Genomic DNA, 26,376 nt, shown 5'->3' with positions numbered 1-26,376 from the left:
TATAACACGTATGTTATATAAAAGTTATATTGTTGAGTAGGAAATTACGTTACATGTATGTTATATTTAACGTTGTGTTTGCTGGGATCCGTTCTGTTAAAAGAAAACAATTGCTTTTTATAATTTAAAAATTAATCTTCGGACAAAGTTTTGTATAAAAAGAAAATTCGTTTCAGAATCGAATCAGGATTACGTCGTTTCGAAGACCCAAGATTGTTTCCAATCATCTTGTACATATGTGGTATCAACGTTAAAAAAAATTGATTGAACGTTGATTAAACGTCTATAAAACGTTGATTTCAATATCCATAAGACGTTGAAATGTAAAGGAAAATTCAACAATCGCGGACATTTTTACATTGTATGAAGGTTTGTGCAATGTTGATTCTATGTTTCTCAATGTTGCTGCAATATTGACATTGTTGCAATTCAACATTCATTCTACATTGATTCAACAATTCTGTGCTGTATGGGTTACCGCGTCCTGTTAGCAAATATACCTTATTATTAATGTATTAACATTATTAATGTGTGTTGTTGTTAAAAAATATTAATAATGTATTAAATATTAAATAATTATACAGAAAATAAAAATTAATACATTTGTATGCTAATTCATTTTTTCCCCTCTTCGGAGATTGTCCATTCCTGAGATCCAAACTTACCGACTCATGCGGAAATGGAGACGGAGGGGATAGGCAAGCCGAGGGGCAGAGTGGAGAGTACGGGGAACGCCGTTAGTGTGCTGCGACGGTTGTTACCTCAGTACTGGTCTGGTCTGGTGTGGTGATATACGTTCGTGCGATGTGGGAGACATATGAGTTGCTATGAACGTGCGTCTGCTTTTGCTCCGATTCGGGATCACATGTGTCGTTCCGTATATTCACACGTCCTGTGCAAGTTGATTGAACCGAAAACACAAGTAAGAAGACACGTGAAATGTGAACAACCAACGTTAGGCATCACTTCACGCTTAGATCCTGTTCCTTTGTTCAGCCGACTTCCTGTTGATGCTAAATATACCTGAAATATAGAACCTTCTGGATTTTTCCTCCCCTTATGACACCGACTTTCCTTCCCTCTCTCTTTCTCCCTTCTTTCCTCTCTTTCTCAAATTTTCAACCTCATGTTTAAAATACTAATTACGACAGTTAAGTATAACTCATAATTATCTAATTGTTGTAATTGACGGTGACGAGTCAGCAGCTAACTCGGGCGAATTAGACGTGAACACAACGCGCGTATTGAATTTTATGATGCGTCTATACGATAACAATTACGTGTCTGTACAAACAGGCACGTGAGATCGTACGAACAAGGTCGACAATTTTCTGACACTCGCGACAACTGTCACACGTGTTCGACAAGTTTCACGAATCGACAGTTCCCAGTAAACATTAAGTAACAATAACATTACATTAGTGTTATGACTTCCCAATCAGCAATGTGTGATCAGCAGTGTGATTATTATGTATAGCATGTGTGTTGCCCGTATAGTACATAATATATATTTATAAAATATTAAAAAAAAATATAAAATATTTTGTAAATATATATTCAAACGTCCGAAAGATTTAAATACAAAAAGATATATTATGTTAAATATTTAAAAAATATTCTTCATAAATTTTTAAATGTCTAAATTTTTATAAATATCTTTTTTTTGAATATTTATCTCATAATCTTCTTCATATATGAATTTTCTGGACATTCGAAAGTATTTAATGTTTATATATTTCTAAAATATTTTGTAAATATTGTGTACTGTTTGGGTATTGTACTTAGGGCTGATTGCTCCAACCTTTTAAGCTATCTAACAGTTAAATTATGTGTTTGTTTTTGTTTAAAGAAAAAACGAAGACAAACAAATGATTTAACTGTTAGGGACTTTATTTCTGAAAAATATCGCATACGATATTCCATGAAGAGTTATAGTTTATGTTACGTACACTATAGTTTTTCATTAAAATATCATATGTGGTATTTTTCAAGAATACGGCCTCAGCTTAGCAAGAGGCTGGAACAATCGGTCCTTATTCCCAGATAACACAAAACACTCTGAGATAATCCTAATGCTTAGAATACTTCTTGAGACATCTCGAACATTTTTTGAATAATTTTAAAACACATCTCGTTGTATTTGTATTATGGAATGTAAAATTATAATATTAATGCGATGTTACTTGATGTTTTCTGTCGCGATTTATCGCAAAAGTTTCATGATTAATGCCCGATTCTACGAACTTTGGTTAACTCATCTTCTGACGTATCTGTCAATTCTAATTAACGAGAAATGCGATTAGTCAATTCCGTTGGAATAACTAACCAGTTAACCAATGTTGGTAGAAATGGACATAAGAGACAATTCGCGAGTAGAGTTACCTACAATAAGACGTTCATGTGTTTAATGTGCACGATAAGATACTCCGTTTCGTGAAAGCCGTTTCGATTACGGCCGTAAATACGTCAAAGACTATTTTATCTCTTTGCACATATCATTTTGGACGTATGATTTTATCGTCCTCGTAACAAAATATTGCAATTTAAATTGGTCGACTAATTCGCGTTATCTCCAAACGAGTTCAATTATAAAATTTCTAAAATACTCTCATTCGTCGACGTTATCGCATATTAATTAGGCGCTCTCTATGTAATGCTCCAGCGATATTGTCAGATTTTACAATGATATCATAGAGCGCACCCAAAATTTCGCGTCGCGATGCTTCCGAGGGTCGGTCGAGACTGACGGTCGCCAACGCGACGTGACGTCGCGTACCTCAACGTAGCGTGACACACTCACGTAATATACCTTTGACGTAGTAATAACGACGCATACAAACACGAGCTTTGTAAGTTTGAATCGGAACACGTCCCGAGGAATATGGATTAATTAAAGGGAAGCGCGAGATGAATTGATTCCGTAGATAGATCAATTGATTTTCCGCGTTGCGAAATAAAAGAATGAATGAAATATTTCGAGATTCTCTTCCTGATTGCACTTACTTTTTTTCTTCCTACCGACGAGATCTACTCCTACGCCTATATTACGTTATATTGATTTTTCCGCACTCGATAGGATAACATAGCAATTCGTCAAAATGTCAAATGTCAGGCGAAGGCGTTCGTATGATGCAAACATTATGACGCATGCAAAATCGATAATTAGAGTTACTCGTTTTTTCGTATTTTCAAATGCTTCTTATTTTTTCTTTTTTTAGCCGTTTTAACATATGAATTATATTTAAATTATATTACGCAGTATATTATATAAATTTCGCATCATAAGCTATGTTTTCGATCACTTTAATCCGGTTAATAATCTTAGTTAGTGAGCTTTTGCATCCGATTAGTATATTCTTTTAGATCTCCAAAGTATACTCCACTAACTACGGTTGTTATTAAACCGGATTAATGTTGTCATGTAATAGGATTCATAATTTGTATCCTTATTGAATTTTGATATTTTCCGTTTTTATATATGCAGAGACAGAAATTGACAATAAAGAAATTATTTATGTTTTGTTTTAAGATATATAGGCCACATTTTAACTTTCGTACATTAATGGTGAAATAAACATATATGAAGAACATATTTTTTATTTTCACCTAAAATAATAAAGCTCTTTTTAAATGTAACATTATTAAGTAGCTTTCCACACTCTCGAAATAAATAAAGTTATAACGGAAAATTAAAATTCGAGGTTGCCTTGGTAGAAATTTAATGCAGTTTTCAAACAATTACTATGGACAATTATGTCATGTAACTCTTGTTTAGTAACTGAAAAGTAAAACTACTTGGAATCCTTATCAAGACGTAACGCTTTAAGGGAACTAGAACGGTTTCATCTTCTGAAAATTGAATGAAATTCGAATGACTATTATCGACGAACGAATAAACATACACAAAGTTTGTTTTTCTTTAGTTTTCATACATACTTTTAGAAATACAATAAGCGATAGAAGTTAAAAAAATATTAATAATTGAATGAGATATTGTTAAATTAAAAAAACGTTTTTGCGGTTTTGCCACGATCCCGAAAAAACGAGTTGGAATTTTTTAATGCGCCAGGCGTCATTTTGTAGGTAAAATTTCCCTCTATAGATTGAACCGAAATGGAACTAAAAATCTCAAAAATTAGAGAAGTAGCGAACAAAAAATCAAAAATGTCTAAAAATTCCAGTTATTTATTGTTAAAACAGTATTAAAAAATTAATTTTTATGTGCAAATTTCGGTTCAATCTATGCGTCTTTATCTTTGATTTAAAGAAAAAGATCAAGTCGATATTTTTAGCCGTTCTTGAGTAATCGTGACAAAACTAGGGGAAAATGCTGTTTTGGAAAATAAACGACCGACTACTTCTACTACCGACCGACCGACTGTTCTCATATCCTTTGTTGTTACTCTTATATTTGTTAGCAGTGATTTCCATACGCCTATAGTCTTTGTTTCCGATATTATTATGTCTAAGTTTTCAAACCGTTATTATTGTTTATTAATTTGTTTTAAATAAACAATATCTACATTTCTTACACTACATGATCACGCGCGCTCCACCGGTCGCGCGCCGCCTCATATTTTTTACTCTCCTGAACTTAATTTTGCAAATATCAAGGTTCTTTTTGCGTCAAAATGTTCTTAAAGAATTGTATAATTATGTAAACGATTATGTAAAAATTCAAAAATCGATTTTTTGAAGATTTCAAACCGTTCTAGTCCCCTTAACTGTAATTACTGCGCACGAAAGATATGTAAAATTTGAACCTACTTATTGAGCGAAACAAAACAGAAAAAAACGATTTAATTGATTATCAAATTTGTTGCCCACAAAATAGGCAGTAATATTTCATTTTCTATTTTAAATTTTGCTTTTTAGTAAAAAACATTGTAATATTAGTGGGAGTCATAATGTAGGACATTTTTAGCGCGTAATATATTGGATGAGTACAAAAATTTTGACGGGTTTCTTAGATATCGTGACTCATTCCATTTTATAACAGTATTTATAAATATGTAAATGTATCATATACCGTTAAAAAGGTCATACTCGTAGCTGTCATTACCATAGATATAATATATCTAGACTGAACGTTGAAGAGTAGAGGTAGAAGTTTACGTAGAGAAAAGAATGCATTGTATTTTGAGACCTTGCGTTCTCTTTCATTCGCGCATGTGTATGAGAGTATATAATATGTGAGAGAGATTAGTGAAGAGGAATGAAAGAACGAAAATCTGGGACTGAAAACCACATGTCTTCTGCATCGAATTAATCGAATAATTGACCAGATGTTCGTTCCAACAAATGTTGCACTTCACCATTGTGCACGTTAATTTTAATCCACACCTCTCTAATACATAACCTCTCTCACATATACGCTCATACACATGCGAATGAGAGAGAATGCAGGGTCTCAAAATCATGGACATAGTATATATGGACCTCGCATACGGCCAGAAAAGTGAAGCCAACATGTAGAAAGAGACCATAATATACATAGACATAGACATAATATACATAAACTCCGCATACAGTCAGAAAAGAGGAGCCAATATGTATAGCCCCTCTGTTCTCTGTCTCTTTCTGCACAGACAAAATGTGCAATAAGATTTAAGTAAAACTTTTACTTGCCAGTCTAGTCGGAGTGTTGCGTTCTATAATATTATAGAAACGAGAAATGGATGCATGCACAACAAAAAAGTGACAAAATAGGAAGAAAGTATATAGCCTTTCTATTCAGCTTTCTTTCTAGATGTTGGCTTTATTAGAAGACAAAACATAGAGCACTCGGAGTTCATATATACTAAGTTCATGCTCAAAACACAATGCATCCTTTTCTACGTGCACTCTTATCCTCACTCTTCAAATAAAGGCAAACGTTTGGTCTAGATATATTATGTCTATGATCACTACAAAGAGAAATTCGTTTGATTTGAATCAGTTGTCTTGAAGTGAAATTTAAAGTGAATATTAACCTTTAGGCTGCCGGAACTTTTTCATTAAAAAAGTGATTTTTTTTTCTAAAAAATTTTTCTGTATAAGTAATATACACGCAACACAAGTTCAGGGATAAAACTAAACTGGGATAGAGTAAATTCGGATAAGATGGCCATATTTTTTTTAAATGTAAAAAAAATACATTTCTTATTATTATTTCTTAATAGTGTTTGGCACATTACTTCACTGAAACCTACAGTACATAATACTATCAGAGTCAAAAATATTTCAAAAATTAAATATTGAAATTAAATATTGAAATTATTTATTACAAAAATATCAAAACATGAATTTTTTAGATAAGATGACCGTAACATTAAGGAATAGATAGTCTATATATATATATATATATATATATATATATATATATTTTTTTTTTTTATGTTCAAGATATATTTATTATTTTATAAAATAATAAATATATCTTGAACATAAAAAAAAAAAATATATATATATATATATATATATATATATATATATATATATATATATATATATATATATATTTTTTTTTTTTATGTTCAAGATATATTTATTATTTTATAAAATAATAAAAATAATTAAAAAACAATTTAACATATTTTAGTATAGGATATTTAATACATATTATTTATGAAAAATATATACATAATAATACATATTTAAAATAGAAATTTCTATTACAAAACTTAAATTCTAAATGCAATTTTTTGATCAAAACATATTGCACATAAGATTTAATTATTGCAATATTGAAAGTAATTTTTTAAACATAACGCGATTTTCGTCTTATAAATGTTCATAGAATGATAGTGGGCCATCTTACTCAAAATGTGAGTGAAAAACGGTCATAGTATTTATAAACAAATAGTAAAAGCAAAAATGAAAACCGTACGTTATATTACAATTTACATACCTTCTTTATGTATCTAATGTTGATTGCGATAGCTTAACTGTAATTTATTCGATGTTATAACAAGTTTTAGCGAACACATAAGAAATTTTACAGGTAGTCGAAAATATAAAACATATAGTATAATATTCATAATCTTGCTGTTTCGAAAAATATACGCACATATATTACGATAAATATCGATTATCTTTGTGACTGATTACACAAACACAATGTTTTGCAATTATTAGAGAAATTACAGCCTATGGTCATCTTTCCCGGTATGGCCATAATACTCGAGGCCATTTACCTTATCCTATTACATTCGTCATATTTTCCTGATATTGAAAATTTATTATTTATTTTGGTCCTAATAAAACAGTTTGAACAGTAGAAAATTCGCTTCTTTTCACACAACTACGTTTTTTCATTCTTAGACAAAAACCGGCCATTTTTTATGATAGACATGAATACTGCCAGAATGTTTGCGAAAAATAATAGAAAACGATGATTACTTGGTAGAATGATTTAATAAAATTACTTTACCCATTTTTCTATCACGGAATCTATCACAATTTTTGCACTCACCCAATATATTTTTATGCGTACAGTTTTTTGCTTTTTATGTAATATTTAATTTTTTCACAACCATCAAATTACACATGTTCTTTTATCCTTTCAGTTGTACTATTTCATCATGTTCTGAGTATGAGCTATTATGATAGTTTTTATATATATCATTACTATCAAACTAGTTTGATGAATTCTAATTGTAATAAAATTTTGTATTATTAATATATATCTCATTTGTCTTTTACTTGCTTTTATTTCTGCTCTTGGTTGTCATCTCTTTCATAGAATTTAATATTGTTAAATGCCTTATTTTCTTCAATTTCCTTTCCTTGCTTTATGTTTTTCTACACGTCCCCATACACACATACATACACACACACGCACACACAGTCATTGTTAAACGCAATTTTAAACTTTTCATAATATAAATAAATATATTTCAAATATATGCACATTATAATATGTACACATTATATAAAACTCTAAATTAATATTGTCTTCTATTAAAAGAATCAGTCTACATATTGTAGAATGACTGCTCCAACCACTGAATAAAACTGTCGAATTCTTGTTCAGTTCCTACGCAGTATTTGTTAATAATAATCAGGGTAATTAATAATAATCAGGGTTGGATAAGATAATATTTTTTTTTAACTAAGTTAAGTTAAAAGTTAATAGCTCAAAAATCAACTAAGTTTAAGTTAAAGATTACTTAAAGAATTGGCTGAGTTAAAAATTAAGTTAAAAATTAAATTAAAAGTTAAAAAGTTAACTCTCACAATCTATACAGTCTAAGTCATATATGACATAAGCGAAATTTTACTCTCTTCGAAATAAAAAGGAAGAGAAGTTCAATCAGTGATTTTATATATATAAATAATTTTTTACATGTAGATTACATTTCGTTAAAGTAATGAAAGGATATAGTCTTTTATGATAAAAATATTTTTCGTAACTTAATAAGTTATTTAAATGTAGAACAGGACGAGTTGGTTGACCTGCTTTTAATATTTAGTTTCGTCACAGAATGACCCAATGAAAAAATGAGTTTTAGAAAAATAAACACTTTCATTGAACAATTCTGCGACTTTCCCAAACGTGTCACTAAAAAACGGTCAACCAACCTGTTCACGACTATACATAAATGGCAAGAACATTAGTTTGAATCAAGACTTTATAAAATATCTTATTATCATCTTTTATTTTTCTTATTTTTTAATCAGTACAAAAAAAGTATAGAAATTACTGTGCTACAGTTAATAAAACATAGTAAGAAATAAAAAATATATTCGGACCCATGGCCTTCTTTTATATTACTGTCAGCGTGTAAAACCTCTAAAATAAAAAAAAAGTTAAGCAGTCGAGTACAATTAAAGATATTTATTAAATTTTAATAATAGTGTCATTTCAAAATTATGATCCGTCATTTTTTCTCTCAAATCATCATATACTAAGCTATCTGCATTAAATAAACGCTCTACGTGTACAGAGGATGGTACCGTTGTATTATATTTTATGAACGCACGTTTTAATATGATCGGATATTGTTTTATATCATCGTAATTATTAGTAAATAAATAATTTTCCACTATTGAAGATGTATAGTAGCTCGATTGCATAACTTTTTCTTTTCTCTTCTTAAATAAAAAAAATTTTTCATTAATCGCATCGACAGAATTTCGTTCTTCAAAACTACTTTCTAAAGTTTTTTCGTAGAAAGATTGAAAGCATAATTTTAACATTCCTATGAGCTCCTTTTGGTCATCATTCTTTTCCATCTATTCCAATTTAAACTCTGGTATCAATGCTGCAGAAATCTTAAAATCCGCATTATAATAAACGTAATTAAATCTGAAATTTTTTCAATAAATCATTGTTATAAAGCATAAATATATTTGCAAATAATAAAATTCATTAGATTCATTAGGTAGGACTTTCACTAGGTATAAGCAAAAAAGTATGTTTAGTTACCTTTCCTGAAGACTTGTTAAAAAAACAGTGATTAATCGTTTTGTGTGAACTGCACTAGATAACTTAGTTTGATATATACAACACATTTGCATGACAAAAGTGCAGTTCACACAAAACGATTAATCACTGTTTTTTTAACAAGTCTTCAGGAAAGGTAACTAAACATACTTTTTTGCTTATACCTAGTGAAAGTCCTACCTAATGAATCTAATGAATTTTATTATTTGCAAATATATTTATGCTTTATAACAATGATTTATTGAAAAAATTTCAGATTTAATTACGTTTATTATAATGCGGATTTTAAGATTTCTGCAGCATTGATACCAGAGTTTAAATTGGAATAGATGGAAAAGAATGATGACCAAAAGGAGCTCATAGGAATGTTAAAATTATGCTTTCAATCTTTCTACGAAAAAACTTTAGAAAGTAGTTTTGAAGAACGAAATTCTGTCGATGCGATTAATGAAAAATTTTTTTTATTTTGACAAACGTACTTTTTTCACACATTTTGTTTTCAACTTATGCGAAAAAGTTAATGAGTTAATGCAAAAAATAACTAAATTAAGTTAAAAGTTGATACGTTTAAAATCAAGTAAGTTAAGTTAAAAGTTATTAACTTTTTAACTTTTAACTTAACTTTTAACTGGTGAAGAAGTTATTACCCAACCCTGATAATAATGCATTAATATTAGACAATAATTGGGCAGATGTTTACGCAAACTGCATACATTTCTACCAGGGTCTCTATCTTTCTATAGGAAATTAAAGCACATGTCTTATTCACAAACTTACAGTTGTTATGCATATCAACTCGAAATAAAAAAATAACTTTTAATAAGATGAATTTACTTAAAAATTTCCTTTTGGTTGTTTACTATATTGTAAAAATTAGAACTAAACTTTACTTTTAATTGTTATGTTTGTAATCAGTATCAAAATTAATTAGAATTGACGACTTAGATCAAAGATACGATTTTTGTGTTTATCAATGTTACTAGTATGTAAACATTGTCCTGAAAAAAAAGAAAAAGAAACTGAAATATGAATACTGTAATGATCTCTCCAAATATTGGAAATATGCAGTTATCCTAAACAATTACAATACGTCAGTATAATGAGATGACAATAAGTCAGTATAATGAAATCGAACAATTATTATTTCGCAATGGAGAATTATTTCGGGACTAGGATTTAGAATTATGCCTTTTCAGAAAATTACTTTACTTTCCGAATTTTTAAATTCTGATTTTTCTGGACAATATATATTTACCAACTTATTGTTTTGTAAGAATGGATGAGAAATAATTTGAGAATTTGCAAATTGATTCTAAGAGCCAGAAGAATACAATATTTTGCATATAATAAACATTTTACAATACAATATTTTGCATATAATAAACATTTTTACAATAAATTTGCAAAATTTTTGTAATTTCCTCTCTATTTTTTGTACAGAATGAAAATTGCTTTCGAGGAGACCGTGTGAACAGGATTTTCAAGCTTGATTGGAATCAGCTATGATGGAACGTATTGGCTTTAATTGGGAAAATAGCAGCTTAACACTTGCGGTTAAATCATCCGACATACAGCGCGATTCGTGCCTTTGAAACAATCCTTAGTATTAACAAACCGAACCGTCCATTTCAAGGAATTTTAAATAAAACGAAATTTTACGTTTCACGAGATTCATTCACGTTTATACGTTATAAATTTTTAAAAATATTGCGACAATAAAGCAAATTGCAGCGAGGGAATATTCAAAGTGCACAATTTTGCCGATAGAGACCAAGACTGGTAATTACCTGTTAAGTTAAACTCGAGTGACGAATGTGATCAAGATATATTTGATGAATCGTACGAACTTTTCTTGACGATGGCGCTTTTGTAGAAAACTAGCCGCTGGAAGCAATGCCGGAATGAGTTAAAATTAAAATTCGAAGAAAATGAAAATAACGCTATCTACAGTACGGAACATTGGAGAAGACGATAAATAAGTAACGAGTATTATCTCTGAGATAAAATTTAGATTTATCTCTGGAATAATGAGACCAGATATATATCACAGATAGTAAATTCTCGCACGAGTCGAATGCAAACACATAAGTCCACGAAAGTTTGGCCGATTATCTGAAAGAAATTAACGTTGTGCAAATTTCTCTGAAATCTATTAAAACCCGATAAAAAGAAATATATGTACAAGATATCAATCACAATAAATATAAGAAACTCGGGTGCTCGTAGGAGAGGCAATATTGTACGCAGATATTATATTGATTCTCGATACGATTTTCTCGGCGAAAAAGCGAGGAAAAGAGGAAGAAGAAAATGAGAAGGGATTCTGACATCAGCTCGAAACAATAGTTCCCTTGACGGCACTAATTATCGCAAAGTGCGAAAACGTCTGCCTAATAAGACCAATAAGTTCATTTCGCGCTTGCTGATAAGCTTATGTAATCACGACGGAAGACGCGGCCCGATAGTGTATCGGCGACGACCTTCTCGAGATCCGTCTACTCGACTGCGCCGACGAGGAAGCGGAATCTGAGGTAATGCCTAGATGTAGTTGACGATATATCATTCGGTCGCGTGCCGACGTGGGGAACGGCTGCCGCTACCGCCGCGAAGAATATCACGAGGTCTCCGCCGGCAAAAGTGCGGGCCGAGCGCGAACAGCTGAGAGTGAACCACGTGCGACAGTTACCTTAGTCGAATGAGAGATGACGGTCTCCTACACTGCCGAGGTAGCGACATGCAGGGGTCTTGGTTGCTTCCTCAAGTTGCTGCTCAGGTAATTTAAATAATAGATGTAGTAGGCTTGTGGAATATTTGTATTAGATAATTTCGGTTTTTTTAAATAAAACTATTGTATTTTTATATCGTTATAATTTTACGAAAAAAAAACAAAGGATGGAGAAAGATTACAGATCAAAGCGGCGTATACATTAGATTTGTTCTTTTTAGTTGAAGCAGGTTGCACTTTTTGTCGTTAAAATTAAGCAGATATATAATTGCGTTTAAGGGAGAAGAAAGTTCCAGTGCAGTATTAATTCTGTTAAAAAAAAAGTAGGCCTATTGTTTCATCAAATTATAACGATCTGCAAATACAAACGTTCCATCTCATAAAAAATCCAAAAATGCTTTTTGTACGATAGTCTAATGAGAGAACTGATTTTTTAATAATTCGTTCTTTTACCGGACTATTAGTTACGCTCCGAAGTTCATTATGTCTAAACCATTTTATGACCTATTGTACAATCCATAATAAATTGTCAACGTGTTTTTCTTCGCGAGAATGGTGTCGCGGAACATTATTTAACAAACACTTCGAGACAAGCATTTCGAGATCTATTGTGAATTATATTACTCGAATCACTGAAATCATTATTCACCGTCTTTTCTTTATTGAATGTTCTTTGTCTTAGTTTTAATATTATTTCTGTATTATATTCTGTATTTTATACTGTAAGTACTTCAAGACAAGTATTTCGAGATCTGTCGTGAGTTGTATTATTCGAAACATCGGAGTCGTTATACGTCTTTCTTTTATTAATTTCTTTATTTGGCTTAGTTTTAATATTATTTCTGTTTTAGTTTTATTCCGTAAGAAGATCATAGCACACAGAGAAACGGAAACGCGAATTAGTCAATCACATTTGAGAATAATAGAATGTCATGTTGAAATTTTCGAACTGTAATTAATCAACTTGCTTGTTGCTTCAATTTTAATCTGTGTACTATAACCCTAACATTTGTATATATACGTGTTTTTTATACTATTTTTTGCCTTTTTTCTTCTTTTTTTTTTTCTTGTATTTCTCGATGCGATGTTTCGTTGCTATTACTCGAGCTGTTGATTCTGACGTATAACCGCTTATATTTTCTTTTATTTGATCCAGTTTTTATGCTTTTCTTTTTTTACCATCCATGATTAGATCCGCGATTCAATCTACGCAGCAGTGAAGATATTTATTACTCATAAGAAGAGATGAGGTTTCGTTTCTCTCGTTTATGTAGTTTTTGAAATTAACGCCGTTTCGCGTGACTGTAGACGCGAGTGTCATAACGACAATCACGAGTCGAGAATAGTCTCGTGTATTACGTTGGAACATTTCCAATCTCAAGCACAAGTGACGAACGACTCCAACGTATTTACATAAAAATACGGCACGTTACGTCACTTAAAGTTAACATGCTCTGAATACAATGTCACTCTAACCGTAGGAAGGAAGCGCGTAAAGATACAGTTTTTTTTTCCACAAAGCGGGATTATCGACTTTCGATTCGATAACGCATCAGTAAAACGTTATCACTTTCTACCGCGATATAAGTCTACGTCAAGAGCTTCGTTGCTCCGTCAGATCTTTAAATGCAGCGCTATCTTATAGTCGTCATTTTCATTATACTTGGCGAACGCGCGTCGCAATCTCCCGATTAAATTTAAATCGTTCGTTGAGAGACTATTTCAGATAGTCATCGTCCTACCGTGACGAGCGCTCTCCACGCTTGTCCGACGTTGATTTACGAGTCGCGCGATCTGTTGCAGATGGCGAGCGAGCATCTACAAACTCGTCTGGCTCGATTTGGCGCTCTACCTCTCTATCTACTATGCTCTATCCGGAACTTACCGCCTGATATTGAACGCTGAGCAGAAGAAAACTTTCGAGGCCGTGGTGGCGTACTGCAACGAGTACAGCGACTTGATACCGTTGTCGTTTGTCTTGGGCTTCTATGTCAGTATAGTCATGACTAGGTGGTGGAATCAATACATGGCGATACCATGGCCCGATTCCATTGCAGTCTTCGTATCGGCCACTGTACACGGAAACGACGAACGCGGCCGTCTAATGCGCCGGACAATCATTAGGTACTGCACAATATGCAAAATGTGATCATTCGCGTTCAGTGAAATTAATGTTAGAAGACAAAACATGCTCTGTATTCCACTTTATATATTCAATTTACTGATTATTAATTAATTATTAATCAGTGCCTAATTAATTAATTACTGCTCAGTTGTTTATTTAATCTGATACGTTGTGGATAAAAATCAAGAAAGATATTTTAATGATAAAGAGATGTAAGCTCTTTTATCATTATCATATATCTCATGAGATAACAAAATTATTTTAAGTTCATTCCATCAGAACTCTAGCTTTTTATTTTGTAATTGTAATATGTTTACTATTTAAAGCTTCTATCATCTTGCAAAATAAAATGACATATTTATAAAATGGCACTTGTAACTGATCGAGTAGATTTGTAAAATAGTCCGAATACTTTCTACCCAGACAACATTAACGTCATAAAGACGTTTCAAAAATTTTAAAACGTTTTAAAATTTGTCAAGAAGACGTCCTTATGACGTCTTTAAAATGTCTTATGTTCCGATTTAAGGGATTTACTTAAGACATCTTACTGACGCCTTATTTAAGACTAATTTAAAACTACTTTATGTCTACTTTATCCGCTCAGGATTCTACTTTATCCGCTCAGAATCAAGGATCAATTACTGTTAAAATAATATTTGATGTTATTTCTCGAATTTACGGTAACATTTAAAACATACGAGTACTATCGGATATTATTATCATCCATTAACTGTCACTGATTCTTAGAAGAAAGACGTCTTTAAAACCTCAGAAACAAGTCGTCTTTTTTAGACATGCATGTTATATGGGCATTTACTCTAACAATTAATAAATAATTGTAAAACTCAAGTGATAGAATCATGAAAAAATAGATGTAAAAAGAAAAATAGAATGTTGCGGAATACATGTTATGTTAATTGTACGGTAATTTATTGATTGTTAGAGTGCAAAAAGAAAATATTTGGACAATTTTATAGATCTACTCGAATGATTGTAAATCATAATTTTATCCATTTTATCGATATATCTTCTTACTTAAGGCTCTGCTATTTTTCGGGCGGCCATATTGATTTGACGATGTCAGAAGCGAGAAATGACATACCGAAAGTTTCTTGCGTTTTATTTTTTACTTTTCCCTGAAGAACCAAATATTTTCTTAATCCTGAAACCTGTAAAAAGTATAGCAAACTCAGATATCTGGCTGATATATCACGTAGCATCGTAAAATAATTCCTGAAATAATGCTACATTTTTCGGCTGTCACAGTAGTTTGTGACAGCTGAGATCAGCATGTATGAACATATTTAATTTCTCGAGTTTCACAATGTATCACCAATATCACGGAGTTTGCTGCACATTTTACAGCTGTGAGGATCACGATAATATACACACTTCACGGAGAAACTGAAAAATAACGCGATAAAACGCAAGTAATTTTCCGAGGTATCAAGCGAGGCCTAATGTGAGCCTGACCTGGTATTAGCCAATCAGCTACGCTAACACGGTTATTTCGTGTTCTCGACACTGCTAGACACCACTGTCAATTCAGACTTTCTGCGACGAGATAGCAGAGCCTTAAACGTATTTTGTAAGAATTTTGAGCATGTAATTTTTTTCTTCTAACGTCAAGGGTTCCGCGACGAAGAGCTAAAAGCTTTAAAATAATATTACATCAAAAGATAAATAAATTTGCTTGTATTTTGGGATAAATTTATAGGCAAAGCGTTAATAGTTTTTCTTAATAAACAGAAGTAAATTCCATTCCCAGGTACGTTTGTGTCTGTCTAACTATGGTCCTCTCGAACGTTTCACCGCGAGTAAAGAAGAGATTCCCTACTTTGGAACATTTCGTCGAGTCTGGTTTGTTGCTGGAGAACGAGCTCTCAGTATTCCAAGGTCTGAATGCCAAATTCCCTAAGCCGAGCAAACACTGGCTGCCGATTGTTTGGGCCTCCAGCATCGTGACTCGTGCTAGAAAAGAAGGCCGAATACGCGACGATTTCGCGATGAAGACCCTCGTAGACGAACTTAATCAATTCCGCGGAAAATGTGGCAGTATTACACATTACGACACGATTAGTGTCCCCTTAGTCTATACTCAGGTAAACGTATAAACTTCTCATTGGTTACAAAAGAGCGATATTATATTCTAATAAATAAAGATCTTGAAGTATAGCTAATATCAGAGAAGAAGTAACGATTGCATGTTTGATATTTGTATATTAACTAAAAATAGCCTTAAAACGCAATATAATTGAGGATTATTTCAATTCTGTAATCGTATAATTGATTCATTATTTATTCTTTAATCGCATTAATTGATTCATTATTTATGTATTATTTTAAAAAACGGGAACAACGCGTCAGAATAATCACGTGCGATGGTTTTACACTAAGGAGATGCTGAAGTTGTAAACTTTACCGACAGAATACTGACATTTTTCTGAAAAATTTACGTCGTATTGATTGTGCAAAATTATAAATGCTTTTACGCGATAAAAGTACGTGCAAAAATAAATAAGTACATTGCGCAATGTGAAGAAAACGAAAAAAAATGTAAAATCTCAAGCTGTCAGTTAGGGTACTATTTATCTAATCCAAAAGTTCCGTAGCTTATATATACGACATTCGCAAAGATTAAAAGGTCGTTATGATATTTGCCATAGCAACTTTGCTATAGCGTGTATAAATCTTATAATCGGTAATATAGGCAATCATACACAATCTTAAAAATGCCATTCAATAGATGTTATAAAGACGTCTGAAATATGACGTCTAAAAAACGTCTAAAATAAGACGTTTATAAGATGTCTTTAAGTAGTATCTTAAAGACTTATTTAAGATGTTTTTTAGACACACGTGTTGTATAGGCAGCATTCCCTTAAGATTCCTGTATCCTCATTGCAGTTATCTTGATCATACACCAAAATTTTTGCAAAATAAAAAGGTATGTCTATACAGTGACACTATAGACATAGTAAGAATAAACCGAGCATTCGCCTCTTTTTGAGGAGTGGAGGTAAAGCACACGTAGAAAAGGATAGACGACAACGATCGTATCTCCTTCTCTCTCTATGCAATAAGATAAGTCACGTCTATTAGTCACATACACAGACTTGAGACTATCTCCACTTTCTCTCATTAGAAAGAGACGAGAATACGGTCGTTGTCTTCTCTCTCGTTCTACGTTGACATCGTTTTACGTCTTGAACTCGATCTATTCTTACTATGTCTATGAGTGACACTTGTGATAGATTGAGCAGATTTGTAAAATAGGCAAAACACTTTCCTTTTGCCTCAACAATCAAGAAATTCTCATAATAAAATTAACATAATAGAATCTTGCGAAGAGATTAATTAAAAAAATAGGTTACATATTATTTTAATTTTGCGATAATTTATTGATTGTTGCGGAAAAGAAAGTTTTCAGACTATTTCACAAATCTGCTAAATTGATTGAGCCTTTTTGTGGATATTTCATTTCAAGATATTTTGCAAGAATTTTGGGGATATGTTTTGTCACTTCTGATGTAATTAATCAAGATGGTTGCAGTGGAGATATGAAAGTGTTCGGACTATTTTATATATCTACTCGATTGATTACAAATGTTATTTTATGGATATAACTTTTTATTTCTTCTCTATGTATTTTGCAAGAATTTTGAGCATGTATTGTCTCACTTCTGATGTTATAAATAAAAATGGCCGCAGCAAAGAGTCAAGAACATTAAGTCCATATTCTAAACTCTCTTTTATCACTAAAAGTATTTCTGAAAGTGATTTATAAGCTTCTAATTGGCTATAAATCACTTTCAGAGACGCTTTTAGTGATAAAAGAGAATTCAGAATAAGGACCTTAATATCTAGAAACAAAGTTAGAAAATACCAGTAACCTAATTATACGGTGTCTTAAAGCTATTATGTCGGTCTGTGTATCATTAAAAGTGCGCGGTATTCATTCTAAGTTCGTCGACGGTTGCGAAGTTGACACCTTACTTTTTAGTATAGCACGTTTTAACGCAAGTTCTACTTGCACGCGTAATAGTTGTAGAGTAGTGAACATATATTATCCCGAAAAATTAAAATCTTAAAATTCAAAAAGTGTGGAACAAATTTCTGACTCTACTATTTTAGAATAATTTTTTTATTTTATTATTGATATATTTCATTATCATTAACCATTTTTAAATAATTTCTTAATCTTACTACAAGAGTAAAACGTATGAAATACAATTAGTTTAACCGAACTTTTTTATATTTTCCAACGGTTATCCTATAGCTTTAACACTTTCGATGCATTTTATTCAAAATTTTGGTCTTACCTTACCTGGTATTTTTAAACAATTTTTTAATCTTTATGTATGTTTTAACATCATATAATAAAAGCAAAATATTTCTCCCATAGCAAAACAAGTTACAGTGACATCACAATGAACTCACAATAGAGATTATGAGTGCATTATGATGTCATTGTAACTTGTTTGGTATGGAAATAAAATGCTGTGTCAGTTTTAGCTGACTTTTTGGCAATTTTCCGGAAGTTCTCAAGTAGTTTTAATATTTCCATGTTTGTCCTGTCATAGATTTTGTAAATATAATGTGACTTTACTACAGGTCGTAACATTGGCAGTCTACACGTACTTCCTTACCAGCGTGATAGGTCGTCAGATTGTTGAAAGCTCGACCATCACCATCGATCTGTATTTCCCAGTATTTGCGACGTTGCAATTCTTTTTTTACATGGGTTGGCTGAAAGTGGCCGAAACATTGATCAATCCGTTCGGCGAAGACGATGACGACTTTGAAGTCAACTGGTTAATCGATCGAAATTTGCAGGTAACGATTACTCGTAGAGCTCTTAGAATAAAAAAAAACGTCGATTCGTCTAAGTACACAAGTAAAAATGGTATTCGTAATATTCGATCTATCTGTTGGAATTAAACTTAAACTTAAAGAAGAAAATTATTTATACAATGAGATGATCAACGTGATATTAATGATAAATCTTTTCTTCTTTAAGGTGAGCTATCTAATCGTTGACGAGATGCATCACGAGCATCCTGAGCTCATACGCGATCAATATTGGGATGAGATATTTCCCACAGAGTTGCCGTATACAGCTGCGGCTCAACCTTTCCGTGAGGAACATCCACAACCCTCAACAGCTGGCATACAATTATCTGCAGCGCAACAAGAATTGCAACCGTCATCAGTTAAGATCGATGAAATGTTGTCAGATTATCAGAAATTTCGCCCGGATATGGCTGACGACGCTGCGTCAGGAATACATTTCACTGCAAGAGGCAAGATGTCCCGGTGAGCGCGACAATCACTCAGTTTTTGTCGAAGACATATCGAGAAATTAAATTGTGTTACTATTTTATACTACTATTTTACACTAGAGAGGCGATTTTCAATTTTTATCTAATTTAGTGCAACATACACACGTGCGTGTACACGTATATACACACACATGCACGCACACACGCATATATACAACTCAAGTACCTGATAATAATATTAATATGATATTACTTGTGTTTATATATTATTTGTATTTATGTATCTTATAATATCAAATAATATTTTAAGTTTATTTTATTTTTAGTAATTATAAAAAGATAGGTGTTTATTTTGAACAATTTCGTCGTATTAATTTTTCATAGCAAAAAGCTTCAAGCGCAAAGAGTTAAATTTCAAATAGCCAAACTTGCGGAAGCAAATGTTACGTAATGTCTGCTGTAAATTTTATTGGCATCTTGCTAACAGTAATGTAACAGAATTTACTAGTAGAATATCATGACAGATTGACAGCAAAAACCGAGCAAGATCTGTCGTTTCCTAATCATTTAAATTATTTCAAAGTATTTTAATGGAACGTATTGCAGTTCCTATTCAGTTTCTGCCGTCAATCTGCTGTTAAGTTACGTGAACAGGTTCTGTTGGCAGAGCACAAGCTTAATGCGGATAGATAGTTATAGGTTTGCTACAGTACTGTTAATATTTTACTTATTAAAATTCTACTACTTTGTAATAGGAGTGCCAGTAGAGTGAGTAATCGAGATCGTACACTCAGTGGAGGCTCGACTTCTAGTAATTTGGGCGGTTCGCTCACCAGGATAAACAGTGTCACCAGCGTGCTCAAACGATTCTTCAGTAGAGAAGATAGACCAGACGGAGTTACCACGAGTGATAGCAAAACACCGGCAAAGATTCCAAGTTCGAGTTCTACAGCCTCGCTGCAGATGCGACAAATAAACGGTACGGTATTTCTCATCTGATGCTATATCGTTATTTCGGATCGACGTAAGAATCGTGTCAAAAATCAACGGTGACTGGAAATCGCTGACAAAGTACATGAAAATATAAAATTGAAGCAGGTGCAGGTGGTTCCATGAGGATAGGTGTCATCGAGGAGGTGGACGAGCAGATGACATTGACTTCAATGAAGCACGAGAGTAAACCCCACGTACAGAGTATATTCGCACAAGGTCCACCACCGCCAAGCGCACCCGTTGACGTTCCCAGCGGTGAGCGATCTCACAAGCGCGATATGTTCTCCAGAAGCGCACCCGTGGGAGGGAACATATGTACAAGCGACAATTTGGATACCAGAATTACGCATGAGAGAAGGAAAGGCATTAGGTTGGTAACAATCATATCCGTATAACCGTATCCGATATTAACACTGCGCCGTTGACTGACGCGTTCATTTCCATTGATTGTACAAAAGCTTACCAATGATGGATTGCTAAAGATACGATAAATTATTGTAATCAGAGACGCGTGTATCTTTCATTTCGAAATATTGGTTTTCTATTAGCCACAATTAATTATGCTTTATACATAGCTTAATAAACCACTTTAGCGTTGTTATAAATTTTGAACAATTTTTCGAAAATATCTATTAACCTATATCGAAAAATTAAACTATATGTGTAACAGATGTTGCGGTTATGCGTGATAGATGGATTACTATTTTGAATAACTTTAGAGGAATATGTGTTTGACTAAAGAGTTAGCTTCTATCGAAAGTATATTTAAAAATAAAACAATCTGAATTATATTTTATAACTGTATATAGTTTAAATTTACGTTTTAAAATTACGTTAGAAGCTGCTGAAATATATTATAAAAAAGAAGTAAATAGAAGCCAACAAGAATCAACGCGAAATATCAGTAATTTAATTAATCACTATAGTTTAATCAAACATTAAACTATAATATAAAATAAGCAGATAATATTCTTTAAGATTTCTTCGCTGCAGTCATCTTGATTTATATCGAGAAACAAGAATATACATGCTCAGCATTTTTGCAAAATATTGTTAAAATAAAATATGTTCACAAAATAATATTTACAATTGATTAAGTAGATTTAAATAGTAAAATAACCCGGGCACTTTCTTTAACTTCAATAACAATAATCAATAGATCACCGTAAAATCAATAATTATAATAGAGTTATGAGAAAAGATAGACTAAATGTCATATTAATTTTACGGTAATTTATTGATTAGTAGCGCAAAAGGGAAGTGCTTGGACTATCTTACAAATCTGCGCGATCAATTGTAAATGATATTTTATGGACATATCTTTTTTGTATTTTGCAAGAATTTTAAGCGTGTATTGTCTTGCTTATGATGTCATCAATCAAGAGTTTTTACGATGAAGAATCAGAAGCTTTAAGAGCCAACTAAACATTCTGGTCGTTATTTCGACCCACTTCAGTGGTTAAAAGTTCACATAGGAAATTAATAAGTACTTATGAAATTAAGAATAATTTAAAAAATCAATATTCTTGTGATAGTATCAACTGTATGTAAAAGATGATATATAACAAAAAGAAAATAAATAATAAAAGAAGACAAATATAACTATCCAGATAGACATATTTCAGCATATTGTTTACTTAGTGACTGAATTGAGAATTGAAAGTGATAGCACAAGTACGCAACAAAAATATAAGACTTTTATCAATATATAAAGGAATTATTAAGGTTATTTGATGTCATAAAACTGCAACAATATTGTGACAATATTCTAATGCTATAAAAATTGCTATTTATTTTACTAAAAAACGTAATTAAGGTTCCTGGTCCTTCGCATTGTCTATCCCTTTTTAATGACGTCAGAAGCGAGAAAATGCATGCTAAAAATTCTTGCAAAATACGTTAAAATAAAAATACATATCCATAAAGTAATACTTGCAATCGATTAAACAAATTTGTAAGATATTCCGTGCACTCCCCTTTTGCTCTAACAATCAATAATTTGTCGTAAATTGAGGTGACGTACAGTTCATCTTCTTAACCTATTTCTTCGTCTATTTCTATTCAGGTTAATTTACAATAAATTATTGATTGTTAGAGCAAAAAAGGAGTGCACGGAATTTCTTATTAAATTTGTTTAATCGATTGCAAGTATTATTTGGATATATATTTTTATATGGATATATATTTTTATTTTAACGTAATATATGGATATATATTTTTATTTTAACGTATTTTGCAAGAACTTTTAGCATGCATTTTCTTGCTTCTGATGTCATTAAAAAGAGATAGACAATGCGAGTGGCCAGGAGCCTTAAATCAGAATTATTGTAGTAATAAGAAATAAACATTTTGATTAAAATTATGGTATAATAAGATGAATTTTTCTTAAAACAATATATTTTAAACACATCATGTTGTTTACAATAACATCGCAAAGTATGTATTAAATATTTACATACTATGTTCAGTATCTCTGTCCAGGAAGAAGCATATTACTAGTAAATAAAAACAGACAGACAGAGAATAATCACGCAATGCAAGCGGCTGAGAAATTGATTAAACTACAGTAAACTATAGTAATCAATTAATCAATTCGCAACACACACTGATATCTTGCGTTGGCTCTTGTCGGATCCTTTGATCCTTTTTTGTACGTCTGACAACATTGACGTGATTTTATTGATTTATCTTTATTATAAGTTGACTTTATTATACGTTGACGTTAAAAATTGCACGGTTTTAGTTGGCACCTCCAGTTTCATGAAAATTAATTCGATCTTAGGAAGCAAGAATCTACGCATTCGGTGCAATCGAACATCACCTACGAGCCGACTATCAGTTATATCGGTAGTGGAAGCAACGATGATCTTCCTAGCACCACGAGCTCATCGTGTTCCAGCGACACCGCGGACGAGTTTACGAAATTGAAGACCGAGAGGAAGGAGCAGAGACGTAATCGTAGGCTCGCCCGAAGTGCGAGTACGATCAACGATCAAGCGCAAAGCCCTGTTGACGCGGAGACTCTTTTGCTCACAGAATTGGCACAAGCGTCGCATCTCGCCACATTGGCGGCCGAAGAAAGGACCGAAGAAAGAAATTATCGGAAATAATACGAATTCTCTTCACATCGTAGTTTTACAAAAAAAGTAAAAAGAGATTTGTTTGAAAGAATAGATTGCTTGAGTATATTTCTAAAATGGCACTAAAAGTTATTCTTTTCTTTCGATAGTTAATAAACAGCAGAAAGATAAATATAGTAAAGTCATTCCCGTGATGCTACTGGAAATGGCATACAAGAATTTTTAACGTATTATTTCTTGCTTCTGACATTACAATCTAACATGATCGCAGTGGATATCCATACAGAAATGCATCATAAGGATATCCCAATATGGATTCTTTTCTCTCGATAGTTAATGAACAGCAGTAAGATAAATATGGTCAAGTCACTCGCGTAATGCTGTTGGAAATGGCACGCAAGAATTTATAACGAGTCATTTCTTGCTTCTGACATTACAATCAATATGATTGCAGCGGATATCACACAGCAGAAATGCATCATAAGGATATCCTAAATATTCTTATATCGCAATATTTTTAGGATATCACAACATAATATGGACATTTCTACTGTGTGAAGAGCCGTACCCTGGCATGCAATTTTCCTCTTTAATTAATTTAAGTTAATTATAATTTTAACTTAATTATAATACTTTTACTTAATTATAATTTTAGTTAATTAAGTTGATTTAATTATAATTTTAATTAATTTATTATTATAGTTATTTACTAGCGGTTAGGAGAAAATAATAGTTTTCGGAACATCTTATGAGTACTCTTTTATTCAAATATTTTCTTTTTTGCAAATGGCACGCAAGAATTTTTAACATGTCATTTCTCACTTTTTTGATGTAACAATTTAACATGGCCATGGCGAGTACCCAAGAGCCTTGACATGACATCAGTGTTATAATCTCCCACTTCATAAAATAACTGTTACATAACATACGCGTTGTAGTGTATTTACATTATTGAGTAAGAAATTGTAACATTGACGTTACTAATAGTTGGTATTTACTGGGTGTCGAGTTGTTCGATCTAATCTTTCGATGGAATGTATAAAGCTCACATAAGCCTATCAGTTAAACTATGATATGAAAAAAATTTGTATTGTATCTGTTATTCTTAAAATTATAATTAAATTAAATCAATTAGAAAGGAAAATCGCATGTCACGATACGACTCTCTACAAAGCAGAAATCTCCAAATATTATGCCGCAATATCCTAAAGATATTGCGATATAAGGATATTTAGGATATCCTTATATCGCAACCTTATAATGCATTTCTGCTATGTGGATATCCGCTGCAATTATATTAGATTGTAATGTCAGAAACAAGAAATGACGTTATAAATTCTTGCGTGCCATTTCCAACAGCATCACGCGAGTGACTTTACCATATTTATGTTACTGCTGTTCGTTAACTATAAAGAGAAAAGAATATCTTTTAACGCGTTTTACAAGTATATTCAAGCAATCTGCAAGCAAAGCAAGTGTTCTTTCAAACAAAACTTTTTTATTTGTATTTGTAAATAGCATGTATGAATTTTGGGAATACGTTTTCTCATTACAGACATCATCGATCAAGAATTCTGCGGCGAAAAAAACCTTAATTTATGTTTACTGGATAGTACATCGCAATCATGTAAACGATAGATTTTTTTATTTAGATTTTTTACATTTCCTGCGTACTTATGAAACAATATCTTGTGGAACAAGAAATTTATCATTATCGTTGTCAATTCGACCAGAGTGACTGTGACGATAAATGTTATTCGTACGTAAGCCGGTTGTGAGGTAATTAGCGATTGATAGATTTTCGACATTCCTACGAATTTGGTAGGACACTTAAAGCTTTAGCAACGACAAGTTGATGTAAAGATTTTTTACATGAACGCGCAAATAAATACGCGACAGTAGAGGTGCTCCAATGCGATAGTAGAGGACTTTTGTTTCGCAATTTAATTCATAAGTGATGAAAATGAAAAATCTCATATCTTTTTAAATAGTAGCTTATATGTAATAAATATGTTATTAATATTTGTATAAGTAACGCATCATTATTGTATATGCATAGTGTTTCTAAAATTATTTTCATGTGAGCGAAAAACTCAAGATAAATTGCTAAAGGTGCTATATGTAAAAATTCGTTAATCAACGTATTCCACTAAGTCCGCTTTATACAACGAAAATACAAAATATATTTGCATTTTCGGGTTGCATTCTAAAATGTCCCTCTTGAGGAAAATTTTACTCAATACCTATAATATATGTAAAGTTTTGGACTGCAACCTCGGATAGCATAAACATCCCGGAATTATATTAATGTATCAAGAATAGTAAGATCAAGAATCCAAGATCAAGGATCCAAGATCAAGGATCTTAGATCAAGGATCTTCTTTTCTAGGGACGTCTTAAATACATTTGAGATCTCAGGATGTTTTTTGTTATATGGATTTCACAGGTTTGCTATATTTCACAATTTCTGAAAAGTGAAAACCATACTGAATAAAAATTAGTTTTGTACATTTGGAAAAACTCTTTTCTCTCTTTTATTTAATTTTCATCATATAAAATTGATTTTTATGTTTTTCCTATGCAATGTTATATACAGATTTTACAGAACTACGCATATGAACGACTTGACTATTATTGGTTATTCTTTTACTAACATTCCACCTTGTACACGGTTTGTTATGATGCTCGCAAATAAGCCATTTGTTTTGCAGTATTATTAAAATAAAATATTTTTGATAAGA

General features: G+C 31.9%; 1 protein-coding gene across 4 annotated transcripts; it reads left to right on the top strand.

Moving 5' to 3' along the window:
• The first annotated feature begins 734 nt into the window (after nucleotides 1-734).
• Nucleotides 735-26,376, top strand: LOC116843592 (bestrophin-4). 4 transcript variants are annotated; one of them, XM_032814100.1, is made up of 10 exons: nucleotides 737-922; nucleotides 10,868-11,206; nucleotides 11,301-12,200; nucleotides 13,956-14,276; nucleotides 16,049-16,382; nucleotides 18,895-19,116; nucleotides 19,301-19,596; nucleotides 20,318-20,541; nucleotides 20,658-20,925; nucleotides 23,338-26,376. In XM_032814100.1, the coding sequence occupies exons 3-10, from the start codon at nucleotides 12,130-12,132 to the stop codon at nucleotides 23,663-23,665; spliced, it is 2,064 nt and encodes a 687-aa protein (XP_032669991.1). In that variant the 5' UTR covers nucleotides 737-922; nucleotides 10,868-11,206; nucleotides 11,301-12,129; the 3' UTR covers nucleotides 23,666-26,376. The 4 variants fall into 4 exon arrangements, with proteins under 4 accessions (XP_032669992.1, XP_032669991.1, XP_032669990.1 ...); XM_032814101.1 differs by having other exon boundaries at nucleotides 735-922; nucleotides 10,868-12,200; nucleotides 20,661-20,925; XM_032814099.1 differs by having other exon boundaries at nucleotides 10,868-12,200.

The sequence above is a fragment of the Odontomachus brunneus genome, unplaced genomic scaffold (genome assembly GCF_010583005.1).
Source record: "Odontomachus brunneus isolate Ranch 3 - 2012 unplaced genomic scaffold, Obru_v1 Obru_scaffold_034, whole genome shotgun sequence".
Lineage (NCBI taxonomy): Eukaryota > Metazoa > Arthropoda > Insecta > Hymenoptera > Formicidae > Odontomachus > Odontomachus brunneus.
Note: the sequence above shows the minus strand (reverse complement) of the source record. Positions and strands in the feature narration are given on the sequence as shown.